This window comes from Cervus canadensis, chromosome 15 (assembly GCF_019320065.1).
Source record: "Cervus canadensis isolate Bull #8, Minnesota chromosome 15, ASM1932006v1, whole genome shotgun sequence".
Lineage (NCBI taxonomy): Eukaryota > Metazoa > Chordata > Mammalia > Artiodactyla > Cervidae > Cervus > Cervus canadensis.
Window position 1 is genome coordinate 17,520,425 of NC_057400.1, and position 23,163 is coordinate 17,543,587.

Genomic DNA, 23,163 nt, shown 5'->3' on the forward strand with positions numbered 1-23,163 from the left:
TTAGATTTAAGACAGTAATTATAGCTAATCTTGGCTAGATAACTATTAAGGGTCAAGTGTGGGTCTCATAATTTAAAGGATTTGTAATGAATATTGTTAGATATGTCCTACTTTGCAATTTTACTTTTGTGTATTCAAAGCCACATTTCTAAAAATTGCTGATTTAGAATCTAGTTGATAGAAGGGAGTGTTTTTCACTCAGACAAAGTGCAAAAGGCCAGTAGAATAATTTAGACTATCGTTAAACACCTTTTTTTTTCTCATGTGTAATAGGTCCACTCGCTCAGGCTTTGAGGATGAGGGAATGAAAGGTGCTTGAGGTCAGGTGGAAGAAAAGTTTGTTGAGACATGGATAATCACTTGCATTCATAAAATGGTCAAATTCCCTATGGTTAAAATACTAAAAATATTCACTCTGATTTTCATTCCTTGTCTAACATGTATGGGCATAGCATCCAAATTCTCCCCCAATACTTTTGAGATTTAATCCTGGGATTTTGGAGTGCAATAATGTAGCTAGAACTTGTATCAAAACTTTTTCCTGCTGAGCAGTTGTTCTTATGACTAATATGTAGTCCTATGACCACATTGGTTATAAGAATGTTGAAATATTTCCCTAGTGGTTGGTAAAAGTCACTGTCCCAACCTACTTAAATATCTCATAATCAAAGAGTTAAAAGAGTTACTGTTTAGTACAATAGAGGCCACCAAGGACTTTGCACCTTGCCAGCTCCTGTTGGTGGCTGCTTTGACTGTCTTCCAAGTGGTAGATATCACGCCTTAAAAAAGCCCCATACATCTCGGCAAGAGTGAGGGCAGATGTGCTTGCTTTAGGTTTCTTGTTTTGTCACTAGCATTATGTCCCAAAGGAATGCATATAGGCTAAGTGCATGAAACACTTGTGGAGCTCTCAGAGTTTTGTGCTGGAGGTCTTTAAGATTGGTAATTATAGGTTTCATATCTGTGAGTTTAAATGCAAATGCATTCTATTTGAATTGCTTTGACTTCAAGATTTGCTTTGATTCCAAGATTGATTAAGAAAAGAGGACAGTGGTGGCTTCTGACAAATTTATGTTGCCTTCTGTGTTTTGTGCAGTAATCAATTGAATGTTTTAAATCATTGATGAAATGAGGTTGGGTGTAAATAAATGTTAAAATGTACCTCTTGTCTCGTTTTATCCTCGTCAAATCAGTGATCAATGAGAAAGGTGATACTCTATTTTATAGAGGTTAAGTGACTTGACAGATGTTTCTAAAGCCGAGACCTCAGATCTGTCTCCAGAGCCCACATTCACACCACTCTGATATAGGGACATCTCACAGTTATCAACACCCTATCTCCATACAAAGCCCAGCATTTCAGATAAAGTTAGGAAAACCTTCTAGGTCATGAAACAAAACAAAATGAAGCAAAGACATGGTTAATTATAGAAAAGGGATGCTCTTTTTGATGTGTCATTCATGAAATGAGAGGGGAGTAGGAAAATACTTTGAACTCTCTGAATCCAGTATAATACTCTGGTGACTGCTAAGCCATATTTTCCTTAGTTATTTAAGTAGGATTCTTAATACTTCCCTGATGTTACTGAATATGAAGAAACTATTAAATTAGGAATACTGATGATGTAAATGGTCATGATGTAGAATGTGAGTTCATCAGGCTTTGCTGTTTGTGTGCAGGCTGTGGATGTAGCATCTGCCCCTTCACTGATGTCAGGGCTGGACTGGGCCCTTTGGCAAGCTGACTTGGGTACCTTCTCCCTCTTCACTCTGTGGGCCACCTTTTGAGTCATATCCTAGGTCTTCTTGGGACGTTAATCCTATTATTGGTCATTTATTTTAGTATTTTCATGATTAGGCATGGACACTAAAATATGATCTCTAGATTTTTAGTTTGCAAAAACAATGGAGAAATAAAAGACTAATATACATTTTTCCTGTCTGGAAACATGCTATACTTCCTGAACGTTCCATTCTCCAAGAAAAAAGAGTGGTGTGCATTTGAGATGTCAGATCAAGGACTGAGTCTATCCCTAATGTTGATAAAAGAAAACACAACTTCGAGCTGCATGAGGACAGAGAAAATGACTGAGAATGAATGTCTGTTTATCTTTGCTTTCAGGGAAGAAATTAAACTAATCTCATCAAAGTTATTTAGGAAGTTTCTGACTGTACTCTTTAATCTTTGTTTCAGAAAACAGCAGACTGCATTATTAAAAAGGAGCTCATTGCATGTGGGAAGAGCATTCAGCGGGTGTCTGTTTTCAAATATGAAATTAAAGAATTTGAAGTTAATTTCAGAGCTGAAGAAACTGCTAGTCAAAACAGTGCAGGCCATTTTGGAAATGTTATTACATTCTTTAAAACGTATTTATTCAAAAATTGTGTATGTGGGCTGCTATACAAACATCTCATGGGTATAATCGCAAGTGAGAGTTTCACTGATGCTGAGCTCCAGCTACAAATTGAACAGCAATATTAATTTGGTCTCATTTTTTGAGTTGGTTCATACTCAAATTTTGCCAAGACTGAGAGAAGAGAATTAAGAAACCCTTTTCCATCTTCACTATCAGAAAGTGTGTGTGTGCACGCACGCGTGTGCATGAATACATACACATGCACAATATTTTAACCATATATCTAGTCTAGTTCTGTGGTTAGGAGGAATGAGATTTGTTAGTTTATGCACATTAACATTTTATATTCATTATGGCAATCAGTAAAACCACCTTGCAACCTTATTTCCTCCAAGGGATTTTAGCACTTACTGGCTGTTGTTACCCCATCAGTTTTCCTTGATCCCTCTCTCCCGCCCCATCCTTCACTGGCCTCTCAGTGGGAGTGTTCCAGAATTCAGCTCTTAGACCACTCCTTTTATCTAACTACTGCCATTCCTTAGGTGATTTTATCTATTCCCATAGCTTTAAATGCCATCTATATCCTGAGGTTGTCCACATTTTTTATTTTTAGTCCCAGTAGCTCCCAAGTTTCAGACTTTTGTGTCGATTTTCTACTGTGTATCTCTCCTTGGATGTGTAAAGCCATCTCAAATCCAGTGTGTCTGAAATAATAACTGTCGATTCCTGTGCATCTTGTTCCCCTTCTTTCTCATCTCAGCGCATGGTGTTACCCCTTACCCGGTTCCCCAGGCCAAAAAACAAAACAAAACAAAACCCAGGGATTAGTCTTGAACTTTCTTTCTCATTGTTCACTTCACCTTCAGTCTGTTAGCAGGTTCTGTCAGCTATACTTTCAAGGTATATCCCACACATATCCCAAAGTAAGTCATAGTAATTCAATTTACATTTTCCTAGATTGAACTGACTTCATCTTCTCAAAAGATTTGTGTCCTCTCTTAATGTGCCAATGGCCAGTATTCCACCTTCTGTTTTCACAGGGAACCATGGAAAAAATAAGATGGATCTGCCACTCCCTGTCTTCCAAAGGCTTCCTGTCTTACTGAGAATGAAATCTCAAGTCCTTATCCTGGTCTGCAAGGGCGGCCATAGTCCAGACATCATTGTCTATTGTTCTTTGCACATTTTCTACCACTTCTGTCCCTCTTTTATTCACTTTTTTTTTTTTTTTTAGCTATACTGGCCTCCCTTCTGGAGGGAGGGAGCTTTCTATCTCAGGGCTAATGTGCTTCCCCTAATTATAGGCAAGGCTTACTCCCTGTCCTCATTCAGACCCCCTTTCCCTGCCGCCAGATGCCCATAGGGCTTCCTTCCTCGTCTCATTTAGACCTCTGTTCTTGACCACTCTAGTTAGAACAGCAACCCTGTAATTGTTTATCATCGCTAAATGTTTTATAGCACTTCTCATTACCTGAAGTCATATTGGCCATTTCACTTGTTTGCTCATTGTCTGTCTCCTCAGAAAGTACGGATGCTCCCTTTGGACATGATGCGCTGTGTCTCTGCTGCTGTGTCTCCAGCATGTGATGAATGACTGAATAAATGATATAATTATGCTAATCTTTCTTCCTTGATATCCTTGCCTATTCTCTAATTTTCATCTTGTGGTGATTTAAAGTATCTCTTTATATCCTAGCCTAAGTTGCTCTGAATACTCAACAGTGTTCTGGTCCCTTTAGATCAGAGGAGCATCTGATTAAAAAGGCAGTTAAAAAAAAGCCTAATGGGTCCAGGCACAGGACTCAGAAAGGACTGAGCTTAATGCTGGCTGCCTAATAATGACTTTGTTCTTTTTGGACAATTTCACTTCGTCTGACCTCGTTCCTTATTTGCAAACTGGGGGTAATGACATTACACTCAACTTATTTGTTTGTGGTAAAGAATAAATAAAATCATGTATATAGAGCCCCTAAGTGAGCTTCCCAGGTGGCGCAGCGGTAAAGAATCTGCCTGCTAATGCAGGAGATGCAAGAGACTCCAGTTCTTTCCCTGGGTCAGGAAGATCCCTTGGAGTCGGAAATGGCAACCCACTCCAGTGTTCTTGCCTGGAAAATTCCATGGACAGAGGAGTCTGGTGGTCTTACAGTCCATGGGGTCACAGAGAGCTGGGCATGACTGAGCATGCACACACACACATTTAGAGCTCACAGTTTAGACTTACTGCTCAGAGTACTTGCTTTCATTTCTTTGGTATGAAAGGATGGTGTAAACAGATTTTTTGGTGATCGAATCATCGATCATCACGTAATCACATTTGTCAGTCTTTTTAAGTTTGGTGATCTGGTTGTTATTCTGGTTGGTTCATTTCTTTGTTGTTTTAGGGTCTGCTTTCTTGGATTATGATTTAAATATAGAGGGAAGGAGGGTGGGCAGTTTGCTTCATCATTCCTAATTGAGGAAGTTGGTATTTGGGGGTTTGACAGAGGCACAGTGGACCTTTTATCATTTACATATGAATAGAGTCAATATTTAAACAAATACAAATGAAGCTGTGTAATAAATGTAGCTTTCTTATTTTCTGTAGTTGATCTCATTTTGCATGTCAACTTCTCTCCAACTGGTACAGGGTTTGGGGAAACAGAAAGTTGCAAACAAAAAGGCACACCAGCCTCTTTTCATTTAAAAAGGGTGAATGGTAGTCATATTTTGGTCATTTAATTTTTTTTTTTTTTTTTGGCAGGTAAATATCCACCTTTCCAGAGTTTCTCCTCTCTCTTTGGCCTCCTTCCCAGGATTGGGTCCCCATGGCAGGAGAGGCTTGTGAGGCCGGTACAGTGCCTTCAAGCCTTTGTTGGAGTATGATGGGCTCTGGTCCTGGGCATCTGGTGTGTGTGCAGAGGTGTGACCGGCCTGGCGTGCATTTGGGGAGTGGGGCACTGCTAGTAAAATCTTTTTTTTTTCCTTTGAGTTTAAATATCTTCATTTCCTACCTGGGGGCTCCACCAGCCTTATCTGTATGTATGGATCTCTTCAGATTCCTTTGTTCTTTCAGCCCCTGGAGACCCCTGGGCAGTGGGGAGGAAGCCAGGACCTCTCTGCTGCTTGGCCTCACCAGGCCGGACATCCAGAGTCAGCAAGACAGCATGCTAGTTCACCTCGGAGCCTTTGCCATCCGTTTTTAAATCACCGGTGAGAAACTATCATGTTGCTCCCTTGCTGTACTGAGATAGAGGAGCTGGCAGAGTTTCCTAGATTTCCTAGATTTGCTCTGAGGAGCAAAGGCCAAGTGGCCCTTATCCAGAGTTTCCTCCTCAACTTGAAGGTTTCTACATCCTGTCTGTGGCCTGAGGGTCACTCCTGGCTGGGAGGATATTCTTTCCATCTCTTTCTTCTCCCTCTCTTTCTCTAGCTGCTGCTAATGAGGACCAGGGGAAAAAATAATTCCTTCTGCTTCCACTCAGGTGCAAGTTTCCCTGGAATCACATCCTCCAGCTCCAGTCCTCTATCGCTTATAGTAAAACCCTATGATCTGAATTCAACAGATTTACTTTTCTTATATAAATGGGGAGCTTATAATAGAGAAAACTTAGTACTTCTTAGTTTTGCTATAAAACCTTGACTTTGGAGATTATTGTCACACTGCAGACTCATTAACTTAAGCTTGAGTCTCCACATCTAGCACTGACCATTTTCCTTGAGGTGGAAACCTCCCTCGTCTTCTCAGGAGACACTTGGCCTTAAAAGTAGGGTGAGAGTGGGGGATAACGGAAAAGATTTTCAAAGAAATGATCAGTGCCTATCTTAATGTATTGATAATATCATTGCATGAAAATGTTTTGTAATCTCCTTTTTCTGCTATTTCTGTGGGGCCTGATGAACAACTAGAACTCACCCTTTAATGTTGGTTTTGCTAATTTCATGGTGTCCAGCAAGGAAATAAAACAGATCTGGGAAGATGTATATATTTGAAGTGGAGTTGATGGGCTTTAAAATGACATCTTTTATATATACGTCTTATTTCAGTTGGTATATTCTCTGGTGGCTCAGACTATAAAGAATCTGCCTGTAATGCAGGAGACCCAGGTTCAATCCCAGGGTTGGGAAGATCCCCCGGAGAAGGGAATGGCAACCCACTCCAGTATAATGACAGTCCACTTGCCTGGATAATTCTGTGGACAGAGGAGCCTGGCAGGCTACAGTGTATGGGGTTGCAAAGAGTCAGACACAACTGAGTGACTAACACTTTTCACTTATTTTAAGGACATGTGTTCATTAAATACTTTTTTATTTTATTTTATTATTTTTTTGTAGTTTCTTATTAATTTTATCAGCATTCTTGAATAAGCTAAGAACATCTAAGTGTATCACTAAGGGTACTGCCGAATGTTAGAAAGAGAAAGACAAAGGTGAATAACATAAATCAAAACTTGACTACAGCTTACATCGTTTTCATCTGTTTTAAAACCACAGCATTCTTTCACATTTCTAAGAAAATTCCTATTCCAAAGCTATGTTATCTTGTTCTGGATCCCCAAAAGATGCAAGGATTTTTCAAACTGTACTACACAGTGCCAAAACTCTTACTCTTAGATCTGACAGACAACAAATGTGTGATCTGTGTCATTCGTAAGCTTGGATTCTGAATCTAAACAAACATTCTAGGAAAAGAAACAACATTTGAAAGGTAACAGGGTAAAACAGGAGCACAAAAAATATGACCTTTCCAGCCACACTTTATCCTCTCACTACTAAAAAGGTTGGCGGTATTGGTCAAGCAAAGTGAAGACGCTGCCTGAGACCTCACTGGGGGCTGGACGGATTGCTGGGTGGGACCCTGGAGTGGGCAATGGCCTTAGCAGCACCACGAGCCCTGGCTGCAGACATGGCTTTGGCTCTTTCTTCCTCATCTCTCAAAGCCTCTTCATAATGGAATGGGAAAGCGCTGGGGACGGTACTATTGATCTTGGCCACAAACTCCAGCACCTTCATCTTGGTTGTTTCAGTGTGGGCTCTTGGGCCCCACACAAACTCATAGCTCGGGGGATCGCTGTCAGGAATCTGACAATACACCAGGTACTTCTCCTTCACCAACTCCTCAGTGATGAACTTCCTGGGCTCCCCAAAGATTATGTGCGTATTCCCATCATAGATGCCCAGAGCATTCAGGAACTCCCAGACCTCTGCCTCAGAGGCGGAATTGCCATTCAGGAAGATCACACCCAGCAGAGGCATCAGAAGCCCATTCTTCGGCACCTCCAAGGTACTGCCCAGCACCCCATCTTTGGCAAGGTCCTCCTTGCAGACCAGGGTATAGGAGTAACCATTCGGCTTGACTTCCTTCAATTCAAGGCCAAATACCAGCTCGATGCGCTCAGTGGCTTTCTTCAGGATTTCGGGGAAATGTGCCTTGAACATTTTGTGGACAAGCTTCAGCATATCTATCTTCCTAATGGGCTGTTGCATCTTAAACTTCTCTAGCATGAAATGCATCAACACCCCTGCCTTCTTGGTCAGAGGATCTGGGGGAGCGGGCTTAGAAAAGATTGAGGCCTGGGAAGAATTTCTAGGTTGCTTAGCTTGGCGCCTGGCATGTGCTTTAGATCGTGGGTGTGAAGCCCCTGCAACAGGAGAGCTAGTGGCTGCAGCTCCCTGAGGACTCTGGCCCGCACCAGCAGTGGGGGAGCCCGGGGGTGTACTCCCAGAAGTAGGGGTGGGGGAGGCAGCAGCCTGAGCATCCCTGAGATCCTTGGTCTCCATGCGTGCTTGGCGGCGTTTCTCACGCGCACGGAGCTTGCTCTTCTGTCCCCGAGGCATGGCCATCAGCAGGCACAGCAGGCAGGGGACCGGGCAGGCAAGTAGGTGATACTGCAACCTTGGCTCTGGACGAGTCTGGTACACTCGACCTCCGCTGAACAGACGCTGCAGCTACCAGCTGTGCTCCTCGCCTCGAAAGCGGGAGCGGAAAAGCCATTAAATACTTTTTTAAAATCACAGTAGCATCTTTTAATATAGAATTTGAACATTTTCCTTTCATCAAGCTTTAGTTGCAGAGTATTTAAAATGCATGTTATATTCTACATAAATTGAAACAGCTAAATACTCAGTAGCTGTGTGTGTATTAGTTGCTCAGTTGTGTCTGACTCTTTGTGGTCCCATGGACTGTAGCCTATCAGGCTCCTCTGTCCATGAAATTCTCCAGGCAAGAATACTGGAGTTGGTAGCCATTCCTTTCTCTAGGGGATCTTCCCAACCCACAGGTTGAACCTGGGTCACCAGCATTGCAGGGAGACTCTTTACTGTCTGAGCCATCAGGGAAGCCAGTGAAAGCTAAACCTTTATTCACCAAGCATTTATTGAGTGCTGACTATGTGTCTGATATTGTGTTATGGCTCTTGGGATATTAAATTGAAAAGACATGGATTTTGGCTTCAAGGAGAACTCAGTTTAGTAAACAGGAAGATAAAAGAGTAAGTACAAGGCAGATCGATAGCACAGCTATAGAAATATGTATAAGAAGATATACAGAGTACAGAGCAAGGAAATGCCATTTCTATTGGGTAGTTTTAGGGCCAGTCAGGAAAGGCTCTTTAGGGAGGTTACCACTGGAATCAGAGGTTGAAGATAAACTTGGCAGAAAGGGAACTGTGTGAGCAGAAGCAATGAAGTAAACATGGTCAGTTTCAGGGATTTTTAAATAGATTTACATGTTTTGGGCATAGGAATTTTGAGGAATTGGCAAGAAATGAGGATCAGATCACAAATGGCCTCAGATGTCTTACAAATGAGTTTGAAATTTATCCTAAAAACGGGGGCTATTGGAAAATCTTAAACATAGGAGGGGTATGGTCTGACTGAGTTCCAGGGAACATTCTCTGGGCATTGCCTTGAGAATTGCATGTAGGAAGTGGCAAGCGATGACATAGGAAAAGGGAGAAAGATGGTGTCAAGAGGCCTGCAGTAATGAAAGTGACAGCTCAGGGGGTTAGGGCTGTGGAAAATGAGAGGGAAAATGTGGGATGACTCCAGAGGTTTTGGTTTGTGTGATTGGACAGTTGGTGGTGTTACCAAGCAATAGGGAAGTCAGCAAGAAGAGCTTTCTAAACTATCATCCATGCCGCTGGCATTTATTGAGCACCTGTTGTGTGGCTTGCTCTTGGTGTGCCTTACTCTTAAGTCTGCTAACAGTCCTATGACATAAGAACCATTACTATCCCCCATTTTACATAACCAGGAACCAGAATTCCAAGGGATTCAATACCTTGGCCCAAGTCACATAACTAGAGGTGTCAGATATAAGATTTGAAGCCAGTATTACTGACTTCATGATCTGCTTAAAAATATTTTAAATTTGTATGTTTATTGTTTAAAGGCTTCTCTGGTGGCTTAAATGGTAAAGAATCTGCCTACAATGCGGAAGACCTGGGTTCAGTCCCTGGGTTGGGAAGATCCCCTGAAGGAAAGCATGGCAACCCACTCGAGTACTCTTGCCTGGAGAATCCCCTGAACAGAGGAGCCTGGCAGGCTTCAGTCCACAGGGTCGCAAAGAATCAGACACGACTGAGCGACCAACAGTTAACACAGCACACAGTTATTTACTGTTTAGTATTGCTCTATTTTAAAGGAAATGAGCATTCATTATATAAAAGAGAAAATGTCTAAAAACAGGAACAGGGAAAATGGTCATTCAGGGTCTTGTTACACAAAAAGCCATATCTTGGCTTCATTGTTGTGGCTGAACTTTCAAGTTGGGTGACGGGAGCTTGAGATGTCTCCAGGATACACAGCTGGGAATATCATCTGGGTGCTTGAAAATATGAGTCTGGGTCTCAGACTCATAATCGGAGCCAGAAAAACATTTGGAAATCATCAGTAGATAGGTTTGGAAACCATAAAAATCACTGGGGTCCATGCAACTGTATGGACCTTGACCTTCTATGAAGAAAACAAAGATTTTAGATTGTGTCTGAAGAAATGAAAGGGTCAGTTGTACAAGCAGATTTATATCTCATATTTAATTCTCACAAGAAAGGTTTCTCAGCGATTCTGGAGATTTCTAGTGTTTTGTCACGTTAGTCTGTTGCTAATTTGTCAGTGTCTCCTGCTTCACCAATAATGGAACCTAAATTCTTCTAGCAGGCTAATTGAACTGTAAAAATGACACTCTGAGGCACCTAAGTCTGTGGAAGCATGAATTTGTCAAGTAAAAGGATTTAAAGACAATTGCTTTTAAAGAATAGCTTACACTCTTATGTTATCACTTCCTTTTTCATCCAGATGATTTCTATGTTCTTGGGAAAATATCAGTATTTATCATTGTTAAGTTGCAGGAAAAAGTGCTGCACCAGATTTTTTTATGGATGTCAAAAGCTATACAGGAAGTAAAAAATACCATGTGGTAGGTCCTATCAGTGTGAAACAGTTTGTGTTCCGTGTACCTTGTCCAAAAATAATTGACTCATTAATCTCAACTATATCAATCTGGCCCCATTATGAGGGTCAAAGATAGGTTAATTCTAATAAGTGGATGAATACCAGTTCATAAACAGGCATGCATTTAACAGATATTATCTTAGCAAGAAAGCAATAATTAGAACAATTACTTAGTGAGGTGATTTCAGGGGAAAAAATGTCATAAATACAGCTCCTGTTTTCTCCCTCTGGATTATCAGGAGAATAAAAAGTAAGCTATGTTCCTAAAATTGACATTTGAAAGAGGAATGCAGAGTAAATTATTTTCTCTTTGGGAAAACATTTTTTTTTAAATAATAGGCAAAATGTTTTCACTAAGGGAGCAATAATTTCACTCAAATCCTCATACAGTGAAGATAGAAAAATATGGGGATTTGACATCAGATTACTTTGATTTTGATCCCATTTCTTCACTACTTGACTTTGGGTAAGTAATTTAATTTTTACAGGTCTCTGGTTTCTTCCTCCATGAAGTGGGGTGATATTTCACAAACCTGTTTTAGGGATTGTACAAGGAATCATGTGAAAGCTTCCAACACAATCCTTCATGTACTGCAATTATTCAGTGTTCTTTATTTCCCCTGAATGATGAACTCTAATCAAATCGTTGACTGGTCTCCCTTTCCAAATAAAAAGCTGTTGTAATTTTGAAGATGAGCAAAGTAACTGTTCACTCATACCAAATGGTTTTTATTTTTGCTTTACTTTGATTCCTACTAAGATCTTGCTTTCTTTTCTTTCATGTATCTTAACAGATTTTAAAGCACTGTTTATACTTATATTGTCAAGAGTAATCATTCATTTTGAAGTAAGGCAATGTCCCATTGTTTTTATTGGTGCCTGTTGGGGGAAAGTTAGAATTTATTCAAGTCTACTTAAATCTTACATTTCTTACGTTTCCCAAGAGGAATTCTAGCTTCATCTAAAGTTATCTCTAATGATAGTCATGTTAACATGTTTTCCCTCTTAATGGAGTCTTATTTGTGAATGTCCTGTTGTTCTTTTCTCTTGCATGGTAACCATAAAAATGGAAAGAAAAAAAATGTTAACACTCAAGGGAAAATTAAGAATTGACTATCTGCCATGCACTCTCTTATGGGTGACTTTTGCTAGATAAGAAATAATTATTGTGATCCTCTAATAGAAGAGACAGATATATGAAGACCCAGTGGCAATCAGTGGTATGACAGAGTCATGCCCTCCATTATTGTAGGTATCTAAAGATGATCCATGTGAGTAACTTATCCCCTGGTTTGAAGATGAAAGGTACATAATGTTGAAAGTGAAAGTCACTCAGTCATGTCCGAGTCTTTGCGACTCCCATGTAGCTTGCCAGGCTCCTTTGTTCATGGAATTCTCCAGGCAAGAATACTGAAGTGGGTAGCCATTCTCTTCTCCTGGGGATCTTCCCAACCCAAGGATCGAACCCAGGTCTCCTGAATTGCAGGCAGATTCTTTACTGTTTGAGCCACTGTAAAACTTTTTCTCTGTACTGGACAGGCGAGGAAGTATCCAATATAAGGCCCCCTGATGGTTCTGAGGTGGCTGCTTATCTGCTGTATTGTCATGTAGTTGGCTGGTTCTGGGATGGTCCCTGTTCTCATAGGAGCACAGAAGTCCCTTTTGAGCTCCGGTTTACTCCACCTGCATGATGGCAATGTGTAAAGGACCAGTAGTAACGAGGATCATGCATGGTGGGCTGCAGACTCTCTGAGAAGCCCGAAGCCTCTCTGGGGCGAGAGCACAGTGCTCCCAATACCATTTGGCTAGAGCTTCAGGACTTTCATCTTTTTTCTATTTTTTTTTTTTTAGGATTTCTGTATATGATTTTGTTTCTGAGAAAGTTGTATCAGGGTCCAGTCAGGTGAACAAAAACCATTCTAGATATTTCCAGCAGAACTTAACATCGGGGATTGGTAACATAGGTGATGGAAGAGCGGAGAAGCCAAACAATGGACAGTGTGGCTACTAGGAAGTCACAGCTAGAAGCTACTACCATTCTTGAGTCTGGAGAAATAAGGCGAGGGAGAGGTGTTGCTGAAGCCCAGGAGTTCGGGCCACTTGATGGAGGGTGGGTTTGTGGTCAGCCCACCTAATTGATGTTGACTCTCCAGAGGATGGAATTTTTCAGCAGGAACTGGAAACAGGGAGGAGAGGCCCCCCTCAAACAGAGAGATAGGGAAAGAGTTCCCTGACTTCTCCTTTCCTCCTGCTCTCTAATTACTTCCTGTTGGAACCTAGTAAGGGAACTGCGAACTTGTGAAAGGTAGCTTGTTAGAGTCGAGTCAACGGTTGAATCTGAGTGTAGACAGGTGATGAGCTCTGAGACCAGCATGGAGGGGGACCCTTCTCTAGGCAAAAACTAACTGAAGGAAGGGTGGACAACAGACAGATTTCAACTGTCAGCTCCTTCAGTTTGTCTCAGCTACAGAGAACTTGGTGGTCTGGGGACACACCCTACTCGGGCAGCCCACGGCTGCTGCCCGAGCAAGAGAATGTGGAAAGGTCCAGTCCTCCAGGTTGGAGGTGGCATGACCCTAAGAGCAGTGTTCTCTTCAAAACTCCAAGATGGGCTGGAGACTTGTGGAGTCTGAAGGTTGGTTTGACTTCTCCTTAGGCCCAGTTCTGCTTCCTCCTCCTTCCTTTCACAGATGTGGATACCTCATAAATGTCTTGTACCTCAAACTCCATTTCAGCATCTGCTTCTAGGTAGCTTGAACTTGGAATAAGACACACTTAGCAGCTCCACCCTCAGACAGGATCCAGGCCAGAGGGAGAAATGTACAGGTTTTGGATCTGGGAGGGGAAATCAGATCATAATTCGCTGTACAGGTAATAGACATGCCAGAAAGGCGCAAGTCCTTCGAGCCATGGGACCTTGGACCCATTGTTACGGAGGAGGAGAAAGGAGTGGGGGATTGGAATGGGTGGGTGGCTGTGTAGGGGGGATTCTGGAAAAGATGAAGAACTCAGTTGAAGATATAACAATGAGAGTTCTCATGCTTAGTGGAAGAGGTAGTGCAAGAATTTAGGAACAATCCTGGGTCCTAAACTCTGCTCCAGGGGAGGACTAGAAGCCGTGGTAACAGAAAGAGGTTTTTCTTTTAATCCTAGCAGCATCTGGGGGAACATATTTCACAGTATGCCAGAAAGAGGCATGCAGATTCTAAATTAGCTAACAAGATTTTGTATACTGGCTTATTTTTTTTTTCTTGCCCCATAAAAACCTTTAATCACAGAAGCATAATTGAACCAGGTAGAAAAAGCCATTGTTTAAATACAAATTATTATTTTTGTTTAATTTTCTGGAATTTCACATCAGAAAGTAAGAAAATCAGAAAGGCACAATTATAAGCCATTGCAAAATGGAATGGTGTGCTAATCTATAATGAACTTTGGTATAGGAAAGGAGTTGTGTGATAGTACACAACGGCAAGGTGTGCTTTTTCTGTTTCTTCCAGAGTAGATTTAGGTAGTCTGTGAGCATGAATTTATCAGGCTCCTCAAGAAGATAACTATGCTAAAAATTCAAATAATATTTTATAGCTGTGTTGAGGAAGAAAGGTATTATCAAAAATTATTCCTGAACATTTGGGAGATTAAATGGAAGGTTCCTATTGATTTCTTGGGATATTATACAACCCGAGGATATGTTATATACATAGAAGGTGTATTAGGGCCATTGTCATTACTGGCCATGGTGGGTGGCCCGAGGAGAGAACTCTGGTGAGTGCAAGAGGTGGTCAGACATCTTTCTGTGACTGTCCCTCATCTTGGCCCTGCGAACACTCATTAGATTTCTAAAACCAATTAAGGATACTATATTTTTATTCATGATGGATACTTATCACCAGGGGTCAAAGCAAGACAGGAAAGCCTTCCTGATAAAATGAAGCCCCAGTTGCCATGGCTAGCCATATCCACAGCAGTCTGGACTTGAGGCGGGTGGGCTTCCCAAGCCATTGTCTTTTCTGATAGAGATCTAAATACAGTGACCAGGGAGATGCCAGGTACTGAGACAAATCTTTGAAAGACAATCTTAGGATTCTCTTTTATGCTTAGTGTTGTGTGGGAAGGGAGCCATAACTAGGCAATGCAATCATTTTGTTCATTAAAGAAATGAAAACACTTTCTGCTGTGGTAATTTTATAATAAACTTTATATATTGCAAGGAGCAGGAGCAACACCCTAGTACCTGCCTGATTTTCTCTAGTTATGAAGCTGATGCTAAATAATCAACATGAGAATTGTTTATAGATGCTCGTGTTTTATTAAAAAGCACTTCGTGATTCCATTTTAACCCTACTTAGTAATTCATCCAGAGTACAAGCTACAAAGACATCATCATAATTATACATTGAAAATTGCCCTACTAGGATATAACTTTTTTACTCCTATGATGTAGAATTCAGTAAGAATATGACCCAAGCTTGGTATTTGGAAAAGAAAATCATGCATTGAAGCCTGGGTTTTATGATACACAAATTTCCATATTAACTTTAGCACAGCGTTAGAATTTATTAGCAACTCTTTCCTAGTACTCTATTGATGTGCAATAAATATCAATAATAAAAATAATGGTGAAAAGTTGAGATTTCAATTTTTATATGAAAATGAATCCTGCTGGATCCATATGTAACTATATAGGTTATTTAGAGTTTATGTAAAACTTAGTTCAGCCCACAGGAGACATATTTGAAAGTTTCTGTCTGATACAATTTTCCTGTGTGCATCTGCCTTCCTTCCCCCGACTTTTATTGCTGAATTAAATGTTGGAAGGAAGATGTATTATGAATGCATAGTTAATGTGGATGGAAATAAATGAAATCATTTTGATTGGGAATAAACTTTTCGGCAAGGAAGCCTGCTATCCTATTATAAAAAGAGACTCTAGGCCTGGCTAAGGTGCAACCATGCTAGTAAACTCAGGGAGAACCAAGAATAAGCCCAGAGTGAGAAAGTCCATCTGGAATATGAGAATGGATCTTCCATTACAGAAATGAATGTGCATTGAAGCTTGCTTGATTTTAGCTCCATCTAGAACTCTCTGCAAAGCAATTTTTGGAGTCGCCAAGTCTCTTTCTGTTGAGTGGCACTGTAGGCTGAGAGGGGTGAGGATATTCTGGGGGGCCTGGAATGCTTTGCTTCCTAGAACAAATGGGATAGGTATTCCTGGGAGGGGTAATATGCCTTTTATTTAATAAAATAAAAGGCATATTAATAAATAAATTAATAAATAATAATTAATAAATAAATAAATAATTAATAAATAAAAGTTAATTTATTTCTGGATTTAGTATTAACTTGGAATTGGTAACCTGTGTGGGTTTCTATATATAGTATATTAATATCCCTTTAAGAGATTTCTCTGTGGTAGGCCTGAGTAAGAGATATGTGTATATGATTATCAGCTGATTCTCAAGAGGGGCTCAGAGTCCTTGAACTTAGTAGGGTCTCTCTGTCACCTCCCACATAGAACCTGACCTAAGTTGCATCCTTCAAAACCATGTCAAAGGCACTTCCCTAGTGGTCCTGTGATTAAGACCTTCCAATGCAGGGGGTACGGGTTCAATCAACGGTGAAGGAACTAAGATCCCACACGCCTAGTGGCAAAAATCCAGAACATAAACAACAGAAGCAATATTGTAGCAAATTCAATAAAGACTTTAAAAATGATCCATATTAAAAAAAAAAGAAAAATCTTTAAAAAAAAGAAACATGTCAAAGGGCAGGCCAGCAGATCTTTGTCTTTGAGATTCTTGTCTATGACTTTGATTTACTTGATGCTGGCAGGTTCTTTTTCCACTTCAGGCTTTTATTTAGTTTGGATGAACACATTAGAAGCAAAACATGTGGAATTCTAATACCACAGAGCCCATCTCCATTCTAGTTGTTGCATTTGCTAAGGCTGCCATGTGCACTTGAAAGTTCTTCTCATGACTGGGTTGTCTATCATGGGAAAGTACAGAGACCATTATTTGCAGCATCAAAGATGTAAGGAATCTCAGAGGTCTTCTAATCCAGGCTGCCCACCAATGTATGAATTCCTTGCACAGCCTGCCTCTGCCTGGAGTGGTCAGGGCACCACAAGTAGCACTGGAGATTTGGAAACTGCGATCTCCTGTGATGTGACCCAGGGCTTCTAGACTGTAACCTGTAGCCCCATCACCTGGAAGTCTTGTGAAGCACACACTTTCTGGAGCCAGTCCGGTAGCTTTTGATTCCATAGGCCTGCGCTGAGGCCCTCAAATCTGCATTTCTATCAAGTCCCTGAGTGCTACTGGTATGGAGATGGTACTTTGAGAACCAAAAATATAACCTACAGTTTTGGATGGTTCCTGAGATTTGAAAGTGAACAAAAGAACATACAATAAAAAGACATATGTTAAATTAGGTGTACAATATAAATTCTAATAACTTTTTCAAGGATGCTTCTCATTTGACAATCTTAATTTTAGATTTTATTATGCTCCTCTGAATGTATTTGTTGAGAGCAAGGAAGACTTAAGACCCAAGCATTTATTAGATCCTTTTTATTCATCTTTTTGCCAACAAGCAAGTCTGCCAATCATTAGGAGAAAGCTGTAGGGGTTTTAGTTATGCAAAGTTTTGTTGAGGATGAAATGTTCTTATTCTCTTGAAAGTTTTCAGAGATACATTAGATTGAATAGGATTTTCAGGGGTTTCAAAATTCATAATTAATTTCTTACTCTGTGATCACAAATTCCCAATTTCTTTTCCTCTTGTCTTGTCCTCTGTCTTCTGGTTTTAGCGAATAATAACATTGACAACAGCAACAACCAAATAGCAACTATTATTTATTGAGTGACTGAATGCTTTTTATTCCTAGCATTTGAATGTATGGGGCATCTGAGTCTTCCAATACTTTTGTAAGTTAAATGTTTAAATTTCTGTTTTCCAGGTGAGGAGACTGATACTAAGAAATGTCACAAGACTTGATTTAGCAATGTATGCAATTTGATATGTTAGGTTGTAAAGACTAGCATTTTCTTTATGACAAAACACATTTTCCACAAATAATACATCTAGTTTCTGAAGCACTTTGTTTATGTCAGTATTGTTTGAGTGAAGTTTAATATACTCACATATTGAGTGATGTGATGCTATGTGTTTTATGTATGTGAGTTAATTTATTTCTCACTATACCCTGCAAATGAAGGAATGTTAACCTCTAAGTAAAAATTTAACTTACAAAAGTATTGGGAGACTCAGATGCCCCGTATATTAAAGTGTTCGGAATAAAAAGCACGTCATTCAATAAATAGTAGTTGTATTTTGTTGTTGTTGTCATCAGTGTATTATTTGCTAAAACCAGAGGACAGAGGTCAAGAGGAAGTAATGTTAACTAAATGAATTAAGGTATACTCTGCAAAAGAAGTAAGCTAACCTAATTTTGAGAATGAGAATTTTGAAGCTTCAAGAAAGAGCAAGGGTCCTACCTAAATAATTTGCAAAGCAGTGTTTGAACTTGTCTTTCTGGCTCCTAAATCCTTTTTGAGATGCCAGTCTTTCCTTAAGCCTTGAAACGGTCTTCCTTGAAAGGTTATTAAAGTTGATGACATGGTGAGTTCCCCTCACTATGGTCAGTCTTACCCATGGGCAGAATAGGAAATTTTGCTGGAGAGATTTGTGGATTATAGAGAAGTCCAGTCTCCACCCTGCCTCTCTGGGAAACCATGCCGGGGCTGGAGAGCCTGTTGTTTCTCCATTAGTGTTTCATCAGTGTAAATGCAGCCTTGTTCTCTCTGGTCATCTGTTGCGGGCATGTCCACTCTTGGGAGGGCTGCTGCCACTAAAACACCCTTCCAGATTGCATTTTACTCTCTCCTGAATTAAGCTGAATGGTCTTCAGGAAAAAAATCTTCAGATATTTTTGTTACAGAATATGAGAGAAATGCAGAAAAATAAAGCAAATAATATAATGTGTGTATATGCCACCCAGCTTTATCAAGTCAGTAATTTTTCATACTTGCTTCAGAAGATTTTCTAATACTCTTTTTTTTTAACTTGGAAGTTTCTTATAATGTTTCAAACCCATTCTTCTTCACCTCTCTGCTGAGTGAGCACTAGGCTTTATTTGGTGTTTATAATTCCAATAGGTATTTTTGTTCTATTGCTGTGTGTATATGCATTTATAAAAATATGTTGTACTGTTTGATGTTTTTAACTTTGCATGAACGTTTTTTTGCTTCATACATGATTCAGCAACTTGATTTTTCACTTAACCTTATGTATTTGGAGATTTATCTATGTTGATAAATGTAATTTTAGTTCATCGATTTTCATGACTCCTTAATGCTGTATGAGTACACTATAGGTGATTTATCCATTCTCTCATGGCCATTTAGGTTGATTCCATATTTTGCTATTAAAAACAATGATGTAGTAAGGATTGCTTTTTTTAATATACAAAAAAAATTGTATATTTTTCTCTTTGAGTACCTTCGAAGGATTTCTTTAGTATGCTAAAGAAAGGTAAGACAAGTAATTTAAGATAGCTAGAGGTGGAACTGCAGGCATAAAGGGATGATACATCTTTGAATTTCCCAGATAATGCTACTTTTCCAAAAGGATTGTACCAGTGGACACTATCACTAGCTGTGTGTGAGTTCTTTATTACAAGACTATAATATCAGATACATTTTTTTTCAGTATGGAAAATATAAAATGATATGTTAATGTGGTCTGAATTTTCATTTTTGTAACTAGTCTTGCTGAACATTTCTTTCATACGTTGTTTGGCAATGGGAAAAGGAGGAGACCTGGGTTTGATCCTGGGTTGGGAAAAGCCTCTGCAGAAGGGAATGGCAACCCACTCCAGTATTCTTGCCTGAAGAATCCCACGGACAGAGAAGCCTGGCGGGCTACAGTTCATAGGGTCACACAGAGTCGGACACGACTGAGCAACTGAGTACGCACACATAAAAAGGTGGTTTTACCTCTTTTGAGCCAGGAGAAAGAATTATTTTATAGTTAACTGTTAATTTTAAATTCACTAATGCACTGGCATCGATATTTTGTGTTCATTGTTACTTATATCCTACATATCAAATTTATTTTCACTTTTCTTCTTTCTGAAGTATATTCTTTAATAGTTTAAATTTTTTCTGGTATTTGTATGTCTAAAGCTACATTGACTCAGGGTGATAATTTATTTGGTTATAAAGCTAGAGATTTAAATTGATTTTTCCTCAAACATTTAAAGACTTTTCTCCATTAAAAAAAATCTGCTGATGATAACTCTGTTGTTAGAGTAATTGATCCATTATAGATCATCTTTATTTTAATTCTGAAAATTTATAATCCTTTAAAATTTGTTGTGTTCTGTTGTTTTTTTTGTGATATATCCAGATATAAATTTATCTTTAATTTCTTGCTTGGACCAAACATATTCTTTTGATCTGAAGATTTATGTCTTTCCTAAATTATGTCAAATTCTCATTTGTTGTCCCTGTAAATACTCTTGTCCATCATTCCTTTTATTCTTTTTTTGCAGATATCAGTTGCATGTTATGTCAGCCTTCATCCTACCCTCCTTGTCTCTTAGCTTCCTTATTGTTGCTATTTTCTCCTTTGTCTTTGTATGGATTCTGGGTGAATTCTTATAAACTTTCAGATTAGTGTAGACTAGCATTTAGCTCATTGTACTATTAGCCATTGTTCCTTCAAATCATCTTTGAATTCAGTGGCTTGAAACAAAGATCTCTATAACAACTATGTTGCTTAGACATCTGTAGATCACTTGGAAATCAGCTCACCTTGACTGGGTTGGGCTGTTTTGCACATGTCTCTCATCTTGACCCGGAGAGCCAGAGAGAGATGCTCTTCTCATGATGATTGTAGAGGTACAAGAAGGCAAGTTAAAACATTCAAAATTTCTTAAGACTTAGTCTTGCCTCATTTCTAGTGCCTTGTCATGGACAAAGTAATCTTTGTTGCCTGAGCCCAAAGTCAAGGGATGTAGAGATATAGTCTGTTTTTATGGGAGGAATTCCCATAAAATAGAGACTTCAGTCTTTCTGCAAGGAACTAACTTCTGTCAACAACCTGAATAAGTTTCAAGTGGATTTCCCCAGGGCCTCCAGAAAGGTACTCAGCCTTGGTGACACCTTGTTTTTGGTCCTGTGAGCTCTGAAGCAGAGGAGCCAGGTGATCCATGCTGTGCCCAGATTTATGAACCAAAGAACTGTGAGATGATGATGGATGTTGTTTTTAAGCTGCTGAAAGTGTGTTAATTTGTTATATCAATCATATAAAATAAATCTAATCTCCATGCTTTCAGTCGTATTCTTTCTATAATAATTTAACATCTTTTAATGTAATATATGTTTGTCTTTATTTCCTTTTTTTACTAGAAGTCATTTTTATTTTATGAGTGAAAGAATGTCCTGGATAACTTAATTTTTATAGTTATACAGAAAATTTTGGAGTTAATTCAGGTTCTATTTGTTGAGATACTGGCTTATCTTCTTACCATTAAATTTCTTCATTATTTTTGAAATTTTGTTTAGAAAACTTTGTAGGTAATTTAAAATTTTTAGAAATTGTTTCAACAGAACTGCTAAAAGAAGTGTAGAGGAATGCTTATGTCTTTTTCAGTTTCCCTAAATATGTTAACATTTTGCTGTATTTCTCCCATCCCCCTGCCATCTCTCTGTGTGTGTATGCATATATACACACACACATACAAGTCAAGTGAAAAAGTTGGCTTAAAACTCAACATTCAGAATACATAGATCATGACATCTGGTCCCATCACTTCATGGGAAATAGATGGGGAAACAATGGAAACAGCAAGAGATTTTATTTTTGGGTACTCCAAAATCACTGCAGATGGTGACTGCAGCCATGAAATTAAAAGACATTTGGTCCTTGGAAGAAAAGCTATGACCAACCTAGACAGCATATTAAAAAGAAGAGACATTACTTTGCCAACAAAGGTCCGTCCAGTCAAAGCTGTGCTTTTTCCAGGAGTCATGTATGGATGTGAGAGTTGGACTATAAACAAAGTTGAGAGCCAAAGAATTGATGCTTTTGTACTGTGGTGTTGGAGAAGACTCTTGAGAGTCCCTTGGACTGAAAGGAGATCCAATCAGTCCATCCTAAAGGAAATCAGTCCTGAATATTCATTGGAAGGACTGATGCTGAAGCCAAAATTCCAATACTTTAGCCACCTGAGGTGAAGAACTGACCCATTAGAAAAGACCCTGATGCTGGGAAAGATTGAGGGCAGGAGGAGAAGAGGATGACAGAGGATGAGATGGTTGGACAACATCACTGACTTGATGGACATGAGTTTGAGTAAGCTCCAAGAGTTGGTGATGGACAAGGAAGGCTGGTGTGCTGCAGTCCATGGGGTTGCAAAGAGTTGGACACGACTGAGCGACTGAACTGAACTGAACTGATAAGCACGCACACATGGTCTTTTCCTGACATGATGCACGTCATCCCTGAATACCCTGTGTGTCTCTTCCAGAAACGAAGACATTATCTTATGTGACCACTGTACACCATTTCTAACAGGGACTCCACACGTCTTTATTCATTCATCTGTCATGGACATTTAGGTTGCTTCCTGTGTCTTGGCTATTGTCAGCAGTGCTACAGTGAACACTGAGATGCGTGTGTCCTTTTGAACCATGGTTTTCTCTGGATATCTGTCTAGGACTGAGATTTCTGGATCATACGGTAGCTCTACTTTTAGCTTTCTAAGGAACCTCCATAATGTTCTCCATAGTGTCTGTATCAGTTTACATTCCCACCAATAATCTGGAAGGGTTCCCTTTTCTTCACACCCTCTCCAGCATTTATTGATGGCAGGCTTTTTAAAGATAGCCATTCTGACTGGTGTGAGGTGATGTCTCATTGTAGTTTTGATTTGCATTTCTGGGAATATCCCAGACCCAGCGATCGAACGCACATCTCTTATGTCTTCTGCATTGGTAAGTGGGTTCTTTACCACTAGTGCCATGTGGTGAAGTGAGGTGAAGTGAAGTCACTCAGTCATGTCTGACTCTTTGTGACCCCATGGGCTTCTCCGTCCATGGGATTTTCCAGGCAAGAGTACTGGAGTGGGTTGCCATTTCCTTCTCCAGGGGATCTTCCCGACTCAGGGATTGAACCCGGGTCTCCCACATTGCAGGCGGACACTTTACCCTCTAAGCCAGCTGGTAAGCCCCAGTAATTAGCAGTGTCAAGCATCTTTTCATGTTTTTTTGGGCCATCTGTGTGTCTTCTTTGGAGAATTGTCTATTTAGATCTTCTCCCCATTTGAAAAAAAAATACCATCTTAATCTTTTTTGGGGTATACTGGGTC

General features: G+C 39.8%; 2 protein-coding genes across 2 annotated transcripts in view; one reads left to right on the top strand and one right to left on the bottom strand.

Moving 5' to 3' along the window:
* Window positions 1–23,163, top strand: part of THSD7B (thrombospondin type 1 domain containing 7B) — a 993,808-nt gene that overhangs the window by 91,375 nt on the left and 879,270 nt on the right. The window lies entirely within an intron of this gene.
* LOC122453759 (melanoma-associated antigen B1-like) lies at window positions 7,158–8,171 on the bottom strand. The gene has a single exon (XM_043487922.1). It carries the CDS (start codon window positions 8,169–8,171, stop codon window positions 7,158–7,160), a length of 1,014 nt encoding a protein of 337 aa, XP_043343857.1.